Source organism: Somniosus microcephalus, chromosome 15 (assembly GCF_052327205.1).
Source record: "Somniosus microcephalus isolate GS21.2 chromosome 15, FLI_Smic_1.0, whole genome shotgun sequence".
Taxonomy (NCBI): domain Eukaryota; kingdom Metazoa; phylum Chordata; class Chondrichthyes; order Squaliformes; family Somniosidae; genus Somniosus; species Somniosus microcephalus.
In genome coordinates this window covers 1,294,359-1,308,334 of record NC_141001.1, presented here as the reverse complement: position 1 = coordinate 1,308,334, position 13,976 = coordinate 1,294,359, and the positions used below count along the sequence as shown (strand labels likewise).

General features: G+C 44.9%; 1 protein-coding gene across 3 annotated transcripts in view; it reads left to right on the top strand.

The window, feature by feature from the left end:
• The window catches only part of rapsn (receptor-associated protein of the synapse, 43kD), a 332,392-nt gene extending 324,059 nt beyond the window's left edge, over positions 1-8,333 (top strand). For all 3 annotated transcript variants that reach the window (XM_086007452.1, XM_086007453.1, XM_086007451.1), the window contains one exon: positions 6,883-8,333. In XM_086007452.1, the coding sequence (XP_085863578.1) occupies positions 6,883-6,955 (73 nt within the window). In that variant the 3' untranslated portion in view covers positions 6,956-8,333. The remainder of the gene's footprint in view (positions 1-6,882) is intronic.
• Positions 8,334-13,976: the final 5,643 nt, after the last annotated feature.

Here is a 13,976-nt window from a genome sequence, read left to right as displayed (position 1 = left end):
ATAGAGTGGGATTTGTGTTGGTGTAGGGGTTACGGGGATCGGGTGGGATATGTGTCGGTGCAGGCTCGATGGGCTGAATGGCCTCTATCTGCACTGTGGGGTTTCTGTGATTCTGTGATATGTGTAGTAATGCCTCGGCTATCTCTTCCCTAGATTCTTTTAAAATGCATGGATGCAATCCATCCGGACCAGGAGTTTTATCCTCTTTGAGTTTGATTACTTTATGTAATATATCCCCTTTTTTTTAAAATGCGCTTATCTCATTACTCATCTCATCATCCAATGTCACATCCACCTTTTCTATCTCCCTGGTAAATACTGAAGCAAAATAATGATTTAATATTTCTGCCATCTCCCTATCGTTACCTGTGGTATTGTCCTGTCTATCCCTTAATGGCCCTATTCCCATCCCAACCTTCCGTTTTTTATTGATGTGCCTGTAAAATATTTTACTATTTTGTTTTATGTTCCTTGATCATTTAATTTCATAGTTCCTCTTTGCCTTCCTAATTGTTTTATTGACTTCTCTCCTAATCCCTTTGTATTCTCTCTTATCATGCACTCCCCTGCTGTCTATGTACTTAATGTTTGCCTCTTTCCTTACTCTCAATTGTTTCCTTATGCCTTTATTCACCCAAGGAGTCTCATTAGTGTTTAGTTTGTTCTTTCCATTTAGCAGAATATATTTTCCTGCACTCTGTTGAACACCATTTTAAATGTTTCCCATTGCTGTTCTACATCGTTGTTTGACAATATTGTTGCCCATTTTATCTTCCCAAGTTCTATTCTCAAAATCAGCTTTTCTCCTATCTATTAACCTGGTTTTTGTCATACTTATGTCCTTCTCTATTATCATCTTAAACATATTATATTATGGTCACTATTGCGTATATGTTCCCCTACTTTTACTCTCTTATCTGTTCTGGCTCATATTCCCATACCTAGATCCAACAGCGAATCCTCCCTTGTTGGGCTTTTACATATTGGTTTAGAAAGGAGTCCTGTACACATTGTAGGGACTCCATTCCCTTATCCCCTTTACCTACCTCTTCTGTCCAATTAATATTGGGGTAGTTGAAATCCCCCATGATTATTATTTTTTACTGATTTCTCTAATGTGTCTGTATATTTCTTCCTCCACCTCTCTTCCACTATTAGGTGGTCTGTAGACTACACCTATTAGTGTGATTGATCCTTTATTATCTTTTATCTCTATCCATATGGATTCTCTTTTTGTCTTACTGATATCTACGTCCCTTTTTTCTACTGCCATTATGTTATCCTTAATAAGTACAGCAACTACACCTCCCCTTTCTCCCTCCCTATCTTTTCTAAATATGTTATACCGTGCAAGGTTTAATTCCCAGTCCTGATTTTTCTGTAGCCATGTCTCAGTAATCCCTACTACGCCTGGTTCCTCCCAGCGCATGATTGCCTCCAGCTCCCCTGTTTTATTACGGACACTGTGTGCATTGCTGTACAGACAGTTTAACTAATTTTTAATAGGATTTCCTCTCACTTTATGTTTAACCATTTTTTTAGACTCTATTACTCTATTTGCTCCCATGCCGTCAATGTCCTCCCTTACTTTATTCTTTCCTGTGCTCACTTTTCCTGTCTTGTTTATATTTAGGCTGGTTATGTTTCTTGTAGATCCCTCCCCCCATCTTACTAGTATAAAGGTTTTGCCACCTCCCTATTTACCCTTTCCGTGAGGACACGGGTCCCATCCCAGTTCAGGTGGAGCCCGTCCCATCGGTACAGCTGCTTCCTGTTCCAGAACTGGTGCCAGTGTCCCATGAAAAGGAACCCCTCTTTCCCACACCAGCCCTTTAAAATTGTACCATTTAGTTCATCATGGCCCAGAAATTCGGGTCGGAGGCTTCCCGTGGGTGCAAGCCCCCGACCTGCACTTACCTTGCACGCTGGCCATTGTGTTGTGGGCCCGCGTGGGATTCCGATCCTGGACCTCCTCTAGCTGCTGGCGCGCAGTGCCTGCGTATCCCAGGGGCGCAGTTAGTTCAAAGCGTCCCCTGTGATCACGTGCGCCATGGAGAGCCAATCGTAGCAGGGAATCTCTATTCATAGGTTTGACAGGAAGACCTGTCAAATCTATGAATAGAGATCGGCCCCAAAACATAACTAAAATTTCAAATAATTTTTTTTTTAAATCACATTTTTTAAATAACTATAAATTATTATAAAATAACTATTTTAAACAATAATTTAAATTTTTGAAAAAGTTAATTACAGTTTCTAGCGGGGCTAAAAATAAACTTACCTTTCTTTAAATTATTTAAAAATAATAAACCTGTGGAAAAAATGTTTTAATTTTACTTAATTCACCACTTACCATGTTAAAAGCAGGCCTTGCGACTGCTTTTTAAACACGCAGCTGCTGGTGACTTACCCTCCTGGAGAAACCTGTAGAAAAAACAGAAGTTCCGGGCCTACGCGCTGCCTCTCCGGCACACGCGTTCGACCTGTGAACCCCTTCCTTCAAGGGAACGGAAGTTCCGGTTTCCCGCACATGCGCAGTTCATGCATGAAACTGGCACTTTTGTTGGCCCTACACGTGAGTACACACCTGTGGGGACCCGAATTTCTGGCCCAATGTCTCTCCTCATTCTTCCTAGTAAAATGTTGGATTGTTCCTCTGCCATGTGTCTGCCTATTTCACCAGTCTGTCTGTATCCTCCTGAAGTCTGTTACTATCCTCCTCATTCTTTACTACATTTCCGAGTTTCATGTCAGCTGCAAACTTTGAAATTATGCCCTGTATACCCAAGTCCAGGTCATTACTATATATTAACAAGAGCTGTGACCCTAATACCGACCCCTGGGGAACACCACTGTACACTGCCCTCCAGTCTGATAAACAGCCGTTCACCACTAACTCTCTGCTTTCTGTCCCTTAGCCAATTTTGTATCCAGGGGGACTACGAAAGGTCATCGACCTGAAATGTTAACTCTGTTTCTCTCTTCACAGATGCTGCCTGACCTGCTGAGTTTCTCCAGCATTTTCTGTTTTTATTATAGCTGTTATACTCCCCCTGGTGGCCAGTGACATTATGGTGCTGCTTGTTATCCTCCCCCTGGTGGTTGTCCTGGTAACTGGTCTGAGAGCAATTTTGATCCAAGTTATTCCCCTTTTTGGGAAATAGTGCAGCACACAGGGAGACTAAAGGAGGGGAAGAAAACCTAATTGAAAGCCAGTGCCTGTAAAGAAAGACTTGGATTTATATAAGAACATAAGAAATAGGAGCAGGAGCCTGCTCCGCCATTCAATAAGATCATGGCTGATCATCGACCTCAACTCTCCATATCACTTGATTCCCCTAGAGTCCAAAAATCTATCGATCTCAGCCTTGAATATACTCAAAGAATCAGCATTCACAGAGAATGGGGCAGAGAATTCCAAAGATTCACAACCCTCTGAGTGAAGAAATTCCTCCTCATCTCAGTCTTAAATGGCCTACCCCTTATCCTGAGACTATGCCCCCTGGTTCTAGACACTCCAGCCAAGGGGAAACAACCTCTCAGAATCTACCGTCAATCCCCCTCAGAATCTTGTATGTTTCAATGAGATCACCTCGCATTCTTCTAAACTCCAGAGAGTATCGGCCCATTCTACACAATCTCTCCTCACAGGGCAGCCCTCTCATCCCAGGAATCAATCCACTTTTTCCGATACATTGATGACTGTATCGGTGCTGTTTCCTGCTCTCGCCCTGAACTAGACAATTTCATTCACTTTGCCTCCAATTTCCACCCTCCCCTCGCCTTCACATGGTCCATCTCCGACTCTTCCCTTCCCTTCCTCGACTTCTCCGTCTCCATCTCTGGGGATAGGTTATTGACCAATATTCACTACAAGCCCACTGACTCCCACAGCTACCCGGACTACGCTTCCTCCCACCCCGCCTCCTGTAAGGACTCTATTCCATTCTCCCAGTTTCTCCGTCTCCGCCACATCTGCTCCGACGATGCCACCTTCCACACCAGTGCTTCAGACATGTCCTCGTTTTTTCACAACCGAGGATTCCCCTCTACCGTGGTTGACACGGCCCTCGACTGTGTCTGTTCTATCTCCCGCACTTCTGCCCTCACCCCTGCCCCTCCCTCCCGGAACCATGATAGGGTTCCCCTTGTCCTCACCTTTCACCCCACCAGCCTCCACATTCCAACGGATCATCCTCCGGCATTTCCGCTACCTCCAAAGTGATCCCACCACCAAACGTATCTTCCCCTCCCCTCCCCTTTCAGCATTCCGTAGGGACCGCACCCTCCGAGACACCCTAGTCCACTCCTCTATCACCCCTAACAGCCCTTCCCCTTCGCCTGGCACCTTCCCATGCAAGCGGAGGAGATGTAACACCTGCCCCTATACCTCGCCCCTTCCCACTGTCCAGGGCCCCAAACACCCCTTCCAGGTGAAACAGCGATTTACTTGTACTTCTCGCAATCTAATATACTGTATTCGCTGCTCACGATGCGGTCTCCTCTACATTGGGGAGACCAAACGCAGATTGGGTGACCGCTTTGCGGAACACCTCCGTTCAGTCCGTAAGGGTGACCCCGAGCTTCCGGTCACCTGTCATTTTAATTCACCGCTACATTCCCACTCGGACCTCACTGTCCTTGGCCTCTTGTATTGTTCTTTGGAAGCTCAACGTAAACTCAAGGAACAGCACCTCATCTTCCGATTAGGCACTTTGCAGCCTTCCGGACTCAATATCGAGTTCAACAATTTCAGATCATAACCTCGGCCCCCATTAATTTTTTACCTGTAATTTTTCCACTCCTATCCCCCCCCTTTCCTTTTGTTTCTCTCTCCCACCTGGCAGCTATCTCTTGCCCTGCCAGTACACTTCACACCTAATCTCAGTCTATTACCATCTCGTCTGGCTTCGAACACCTTTTATTGTCTCTTCTACTACTTTTGTCTCTTTCACTTCTTTTGTCCGATCGCAGCCCTGCCTTCGATCTATTTTCTTTTCTTTCCAGTTTTGAAGTAGGGTTCGGCCCAAAACATCAACTCAAATTTCTCTCCACGGATGTTGCCTGACCTGCTGAGTTTTTCCAGCATTTTCTATTGTTATTTCGGATTTCCAACATCTGCAGTATTTTGCTATCAATCTAGTGAACCTTCGTTGCACTGCCTCCAAGGCTAGTATATCCTTCCTTAGATAAGGAGACCAAAACTGTGCACAGAACTCCAGGTGTGGCCTCACCAAGGCCCTGTACAATTGTAGCAAGGCTTCCTTACCCTTATACTCCAACCCACTTGCAATAAAGGCCAACATGCCATTTGCCTTCCTTATTGCTTGCTGTACCTGCATGCTAGCTTTCTGTGTTTCTTGCATGAGGACAGCCAAATCTCTCTGAACACCAACATTTAAAAAATTTCTCACCATTTAAATAAAATTCTGTTTTTCTATTCTTCCTTCCAAAATGGATAACCTCACATTTCCCTACATTATACTCCATCTGCCACCTTACTGCCCACTCACTTAGTCTGTCTATGTACCTTTGCAGACTCTTTGTGTTCTCCTCACAGCTTTGTATCATCAGCAAACTTGTATACATTACACTCGGTCCCTTCATCTAGGTCATTAATATAGATTGTAAATAACTGAGACCCCAACACTGATCCTTGCGGCACCCCACTAGTTACAGCCTGCCAACCTGAAAAAGATCCGTTTCTCCCTACTCTCTGTTTTCTGTCCATTAACCAATCCATGCTACTAAAATACCCCCAACCCCATGAGCCCTAATCATGTGTAATAACCTTTTATGTGGCACCTTACCGAATGCCTTTTGGAAATCCAAATATACTACATCCACTGGTTCCCCTTTATCTACCCTGCTAGTTACATCCTCAAAAAACACTAACAGATTTGTCCAACATGATTTCCCTTCATAAAACCATGTTGACTCTGCCTAATCATGTTATGATTTTCTAAGTGCCCTGATACCACTTCCTTAACAATGGATTCCAGCATTTTCCTGATGACTGATGTCAGGCTAACTGGCCTGTAGTTCTCTGGTTTCTCTCTCCCTGCTTTCTTGAATAGCGGTGTTACATTTGCCACTTTCCAATCCACTGGGACCTCTCCAGAATCTAGGGAATTTTGGAAGATCAAAACCAATGCATCCACTATCTCTTCAGCCACCTCTTTTAGAACCCTAGGATGTAGGCCGTCAGGTCCAGCGGATTTGTTGGCTTTTAGTCCCATTAGTTTCTCTAGTACTTCTTCTCTACTGATATTAATTGTGTTAAGTTCCTCACCCCCATCAGACCCTAGGTTCCCACTATTTTTGGTATGCTTTTTGTATCTCGTAGGTTTCACGACCTCAGAACATGCCAAAGTGTTTTACAGCCAACAAAGTACCTTTATTGAAGTGTAGTCACTGTTATAATGTAGGAAACACAGAAACTATGTGCACAGCAAGCTCCCATAAACAGCAATGTGATAATTACCAAATAATCTTTTTTTTAGTGATGTTGATTGAGAGATAAATATTGGCCAGGACACCGGGCGGAACTCTCCTGTTCTTTTTCGAAATAGTGCCCTGGGATCTTTTATGTCCATGAAAGAATCATGCAATCATTGAAATTTACGGCACAGAAGGAGGCCATTCGGCCCATCTTGCCTGTGCTGGCCAAAAGATGGCACCTCCGACAGTGCAGCCCTCCCTCAGTACTACACTGGAGTGTCAGCCTAGAGTTTTGTGCTCAAGTCTCTGGAGTGGGACTTGAACCCACAACCTTCGGGCTCAGAGGTGAGAGTGTGCTGCCCATTGAGTTGTGGCAGCTGTCACCTGAGGGGGATGTGCTGGGCAAGAGACTGCTTCTAATGATCTGCACTTTTGTCCCAGATGTTTACAAACCAATGGAACCAGGGGCTGCCCGAACTGCAGACGATCATCTCTGAAGCCGGGTTACGTGTGACAAGGGAGCGCATCCTTGGGAGAACGTGCGAAAGTCATTCTTTATTCAATCAATAACCAAGAGCCATGGATTCAGAAGGTGGAATGACTGGAATGCTGGAAAAAAAATACTTATCGGAGAAAAGGCCTGACTACAGCCCATGACTCGATGGAGAATCTGAGGGTCAGCTCACTCCCAGTGGGTGACTAAAGACCCAGTTGTAGACAGCGGTGGTGGAGGTCGCAGGACCCAATGATGCTTTAGAGTGCTGTCCTTTTACAGATGAAGGCCCACTCAGTGCTAGCTGAGATTACCTGTGTCAGATTGTAGGGGATGTGACTGATGTCTGGCTATAGTTTATTGGGGTGGTGGCTGTGCTAACCTGAAGGATCCGACACTGGGATTGATGAACAAGGAAGTTTGTATGCTTGCCTTTTTTTTGTAAGATTTTAAGTTTTCTGTAGTGTATGTGCCTTTAAGTCAGAACTACTTTTTACAGCTCCTGTATACTGTAGTACCAGCAGTGACCACACTGGTATATAAGCTGTGTGCATGCCTCTGTACCCCATCTTATGTTCATTAATAAATAGACATTCTTATTATGAACACAGCTAGCTTTTGCTAGACACTTTATTGAGCACATGTGGACTAGGTACTGTATCTGTAGAGGCATCCATCTTGACTGCTGCCTTGTGGGTAGCCTAGTGCATCATGGGTAATGTAGTCTTAATATACATACAGCTGGGTAGTGTAGTCTTATATATATATACAGCTCTACACAGCTCTACGGCTCCACCTAGTGTCCACTATTGAATGACATGTTATTGATCATTACATCCCCCTTTCTTTGAGGATTAACAAAATCAATATCAATCAACTTTCAATAAAACAATAAAGATAATATCAGAAACACTTTACGTCTGCATACACCTAAGCTATCTATTTTCTGTCCATTATAGTCCTTCAGTAGTACTGACTATTTCTGTACTTTGGGCTTTTCTTTCATATTGTTAATGTCACTCATACTGATTAAGTTTGCTTTTGCCCCAGTGTCTAGTTTCAAGGTAACTAATGCTCCATTTACCTGCAGTGGGATCATCCATTTGTCCTCTTTTTCTGCATTAACTTTATGTTCAGCATTGTCCATTTCTGAGGGCTGCACATTTTCTGTATCCTTTTTGATATTGTCACATGACACCATTCCTACAAAAAATGTCTCACTTAAATCAGTGTCCTCAATTACATTAACTCGTTGCCCTTTCTTAGTTTGTACTTTTGAAAAGCATTGTTTGGCAAAGTGATTCATTCCATTACACTTTGTGCACATTTTTCCAAACGCTGGGCATTGTCTTAACTGGTGTTTGTAACCACAGCATTTACAATTAAAAATTTCATCCTCCGATTGCTTTTCATTTCTGTTCTGCCCACGTTTCTTCCCCTTGTAGGACACAGCACCGACAGCAGCATTATCACTCATTACAATCGCATCATTATTGATTTCACTGAAAGTCTTCGCGTGCTTTCGAGCTAGCTCGCTGGCTTGGCATATTTTCACAGCATTTTCCACATTTAGTTCGGTTTCTCTCAACAGACGTTCCCTGACTTTTTTATCATGAATACCAAACACAATCTGGTCAGGAATCATGGATGCTTTGAGCTCAGAGAAATTACATGTCTGTGCTTTCAATTTCAGATCAGGTATAAAGCTATCAAAAGTCTCAGTTTGCTGCTGTGTCCTTGAACAGAACATGTATCTTTCATAGGTCTCATTCTTTTTGGGAGAGCAATGTGCATCACATTTTTTTAGCACATCTTCTAATTTTTCTCTGTTCTCCTCTGGATTAAATACAAATGTATTAAATACCTCTGTTGCCTGTGGGCCTGCAACCGTAAGCAGCAACACTATCTTCCTTGCATCTGGCTTCATACCGAATCCGATGACTGCACTGTAGAGTTCGAATTGTTGTTTAAAAGTCTGCCAATTGTAGTCGATTTTTCCTGTGAGTTTCAAACCCTCTGGTGGCTTCAAATTCTCCATGTCGCTTTTCACAATTTTCAGCAGATCTTCCCCACTCCTGGTACCATCTTATGTTCATTAATAAATAGCCATTCTTATTATGAACACAGCTAGCTTTTGCTAGACACTTTATTGAGCACATGTGGACTAGGTACTGTATCTGTAGAGGCATCCATCTTGACTGATGCCTTGTGGGTAGCCTAGTGCCTCATGGGTAATGTAGTCTTAATATACATACCGCTGGGTAGTGTAGTCTTATATATATACAGCTCTACACAGCTCTACGGCTCCACCTAGTGTCCACTATCGAATGACATGTTATTGACCATTACACCCCAGTCTAGAGATTACCCTCCTCCAGTAAAGACCTGTTATTTGTTAATGTACAGCATCCGTGTGATTATTTATCCACTGAACCACGGATCTAACAGTGGCGACGAGTGTCGATTTGAATCTACCTGCAACATAAAAAAAAAAATAGTCGAGTCCAGGAACACGGGCGTCGACCGCGAGCAACCGCCCAGCAGTCAGGCAGAGATCCAACATCGCTGGGGAGGCTGTGGAGAGCCGGGCTTGGTTCCCCAGCCACAATGAGCAGTAAGAGACCGACGACAGGTCCAGAGCACACCCTTCCCGAGCAGCGGCGGCTGGAGCCGACCAACGGCAGAGAGAGAGCTGAGCAGCGTTGATGGGGTAAGAAAGAGGGTGAAGAGAGCAGGGCACAGCCGGGGGTTGATCACCGAGCGGCGTCGTGGGAAAATACTGCAAACCGGAGAGAGAGGGTAAGAAACAGCCGGGTTCTAGACTGAGCGGCGTTGACAAATATCAAGAGAAGAACGCACAGAGCACAGCCAGGGATCACGGGCTGATCAGGGTCCACAGGGCGAATCAAGGGGAGATGCCATTGAGCCACAGTGAAGCAGGGAGAGCGCGGGAGACGCCATTGAGCCGCGGAGAAGCAGGGAGAGCGCGGGAGGCGCCATTGAGCCACGGAGAAGAAGGAAGAGTGCGGGAGACACCATTTTGCGAAGCCACAGCGGAGAAGACGGGCGAGCGTGGGAAGGAAGGAAAGCGCGGGAGACGTCATTTTGTGCCAGCGGAGAAGAAGGGGAAGTGCGGGAGGCGCCATTGGCGATAGTTAATGCACAACCAAGGATGCCGAAGAGTGGCAGTATCTCTACGTTCGACAATGAAGTCGAAGATCGGACGACATATGTGGAACATATTGAGGTGTACTGTAGGGCGAATGAAGTGCCAGATGCTAATAAAGCACTGGTTCTGTTAAAATCCATGGGTGCAAAAGCTTATGGGTTACTGCAAAATCTAATAACCCCAGAGAAGCCAGTAAACAAGAATTTTGAAAGCATAGTAGAAATCCTACAGGACCACTTAAACCCCACAGATAGCAGAACGATTTAAGTTCCATAAAAGGAACCAACACAAAGACGAAAGCAATGCTGAGTACCTAACGGAACTGCGCAAGCTATCGAAATACTGCCAGTTTGGAGCGGGACTAGCAGACATGTTAAGGGACAAGTTTGTGTGTGGGCTACAAAGTGAAGGAACCCAGAAACGGCTTCTATCAGAAAAGGACCTTACGCTGGACAAAGCTTTCAGTATGGCAATATCACATGAAGCAGCCGCAAGGGGCGCTGCAGAGATACAACGGAGACCGCAAGAATATGGCACCAACGAAATGACCTATGGAACAGGGAAGTGCTATCGTTGCGGCAGAACAACACATGACCAGAAAGATTGTTGGTTCAAGGACCAAGTGTGCAGACAGTGTGGGAAAGCAGGACACATAGCAAGAGTCTGCAGGTCTGGGAAGAAAAGCAACAGCAAGAAATCTCCACAGGAGAAGTACAAAAAGGTACACTAGGTGATGGGCAGTGGTTCAGACGAACAGAAAAGTGACACAGACTCCGGAAGCAAGGAGCTGGGTTGTCTGAAACTACATAATGTAACCGAAATGGAGGATCACCAGACTATCTGGGTTACACTCAAGATAGACGGAGTCCAAGTGGAAATGGAATTGGACACAGGGTCAGCTCTAACAGTCATACATCAAACAGACTACAAGCGGCTATTTTCACACATACCCTTGAAAGCTACAGAGATTGTCTTGAAGACGTATACGGGGCAAAAAGTTTACCCCAAAGGGAAAATAAGGGTGAAAGTGACATATAAAGGTGAGGAAATACCTAAAATGGATATATATGTATTGCCAAATGGAGGACCGCCACTGCTAGGACGTGAATGGATCCGAAAGATACAATTAGATTGGCATTCCATACAGGCACTGAAGGTTGAGGCCAAAAAGGATGATGATGTCACACCTGGACGACTGTCAAAAATGCTAACTGATGCAAAAGAAGTGTTCCAGGAGGGACTAGGAACACTAAAAGGAATAAGGTGGGACCAACAAGCAAAGGGAACCTTGGATGACAAGGGATATACAAAAATGCATTAGAAATAAGAGGGGGACTTTTGGCAGTTACAAAAGACTAAAGACAGAAGAAGCCCTAGAGGAGTATAAAAAGTGCAGGGGCATACTTAAAAAAGAAATTAGGAGGGCGAGGAGGGGCCATGAAATAACACTGGCGAGCAAAATAAAGGAAAATCCTAAGATGTTTTATAAGTATATTAAGGGCAAGAGGATAACCAGGGAAAGGGTAGGGCCCATTAGGGACCAAAGTGGCAATCTGTGTGTAGAGCCAGAGGATGTAGGCGGAGTTTTAAATGAATTTTTTGCATCTGTGTTCACTATGGAGAAAGACGATGCAGACATTGAAATCGGGCAAGGGGACTGTGACATACTTGAACATATTAGCATCGAGAGGGAGGAGGTGCTAGCGGTTTTAGCGGGCCAAAAAGTGGATAAATCCCCAGGCCCGGACGAGATGTATCCCAGGCTGCTGTGGGAGGCAAGGGAGGAGATTGCAAGGGCTCTGACACTAATTTTCAGAAGCTTTCTGGCCACAGGGGATGTACCAGAGGACTGGAGAACAGCTAACGTAGTACCATTATTCAAGAAGGGTAGCAGGGATAAACCAGGGAATTACAGGCCAGTGAGTCTAACATCTGTGGTGGGGAAATTATTGGAAAAAATTCTGAGGGACAAAATTAATCTCCACTTGGGGAGGCCAGGATTAATCGGGGATAGTCAGCATGGCTTTGTCAAGGGTAAATCATGTCTAACAAATCTGATCGAATTTTTCGAGGGGGTGACTAGTGGGGTGGATGAGGGAAATGCTGTGGATGTGGTGTACATGGACTTCAGTAAAGCTTTTGACAAAGTCCCGCATAGGAGACTGGTCAAGAAGGTAAGAGCCCATGGGATCCAGGGTGCCTTGGCGCGTTGGATCCTAAACTGGCTGAGTGGCAGGAGGCAGAGGGTGATGGTCGAAGGTTGCTTTTGTGACTGGAAGCCTGTGTCCAGTGGGGTACCTCAGGGATCGGTGCTGGGTCCCTTATTGTTTGTGATCTACATAAATGATTTGGATGAAAATGTAAAAGGTATGATCAGTAAGTTCGCAGATGACACGAAAATTGGTGGGGTGGTAAATTGCGAGGAGGAAAGCCTCCGGCTACAGGACGATATAAACGGGTTGGTCAGATGGGCGGAAAAGTGGCAAATGGAATTTAACCCTGAAAAGTGCGAGGTGATGCATTTTGGACGGACAAATAAGGCAAGGGAATACACAATGAGTGGTAGGACCCTAGGCAGTACAGAGGGTCAGAGGGACCTTGGTGTACATGTACATAGATCCCTGAAGGCAGCGGAGCAGGTAGATAAGGTGGTTAAAAAGGCATATGGGATACTTGCCTTCATTAGCCGAGGCATAGAATATAAGAGCAGGGAGGTTATGATGGAGCTGTACAAAACGCTGGTGAGGCCACAGCTGGAGTACTGTGTGCAGTTCTGGTCGCCTCACTATAGGAAGGATGTGATTGCTTTGGAGAGGGTGCAGAGAAGATTCACCAGGATGTTACCTGGGATGGAGCGCCTCAGCTATGAAGAGAGGCTGGACAGGCTGGAGTTGTTTTCCTTGGAGCAGAGAAGGCTGAGGGGGGACCTGATTGAGGTGTACAAAATAATGAGGGGCATAGATAGGGTAGATAAAGAAGAACTTTTCCCCTTAGTGGGGGGGTCAATAACAAGGGGGCATAGATTCAGGGTAAGGGGCAGGAGATTTAGAGGGGATTTGAGGAGGAACTTTTTCACCCAGAGGGTGGTTGGAATGTGGAACTCAATGCCTGAAAGGGTGGTGGAGGCAGGAACCCTCACAACATTCAAGAAGCATTTGGATGAGCACTTGAAATGCCATTGCATACAAGGCTATGGACCAAATGCTGGAAAATGGGATTAGACTGGACAGGGATGGATGGGCGGCGCAGACACGATGGGCCGAAGGGCCTCTTTCTGTGCTGTAAAAAGTCTATGACTATGACTCTATGACTCATTCAGCAGTAACTTTATCCACTCACTCACTCAGTAGTAACTTTATCCTCTCTCTCACACAGTAGTTACTTTATCCACTCTCTCACTCAGTAGTAACTTTATCCTCTCTCACTCAGTAGTAACTTTATCCTCTCTCTCACTCAGCTGTAACTTTATCCACTCTCTCACGCAATAGTAACTTTATCCTCTCTCTCACTCAGCAGTAACTTTATCCACTCTCTCACTCAGCCGTAACTTTATCCACTCTCTCACTCAGTAGTAACTTTATCCTCTTTCTCACTCAGTAGTAACTTTATCCTCTCTCTCTCACTCAGTAGTAACTTTATCCTCTCTCTCACTCAGTAGTAACTTTATCCTCTCTCTCACTCAGTAGCAACATTATCCTCTCTCTCACTCAGTAGTAACTTTATCCACTCTCTCACTCAGTAGTAACTTTATACTCTCTCTCACTCAGTAGTAAATTTATCCTCTCTCTCACTCATTAGTAACTTTAACCTCTCCCTCACTCAGTAGTAAATTTATCCACTCTCTCACTCAGTAGTAACTTTATCCTCTCTCTC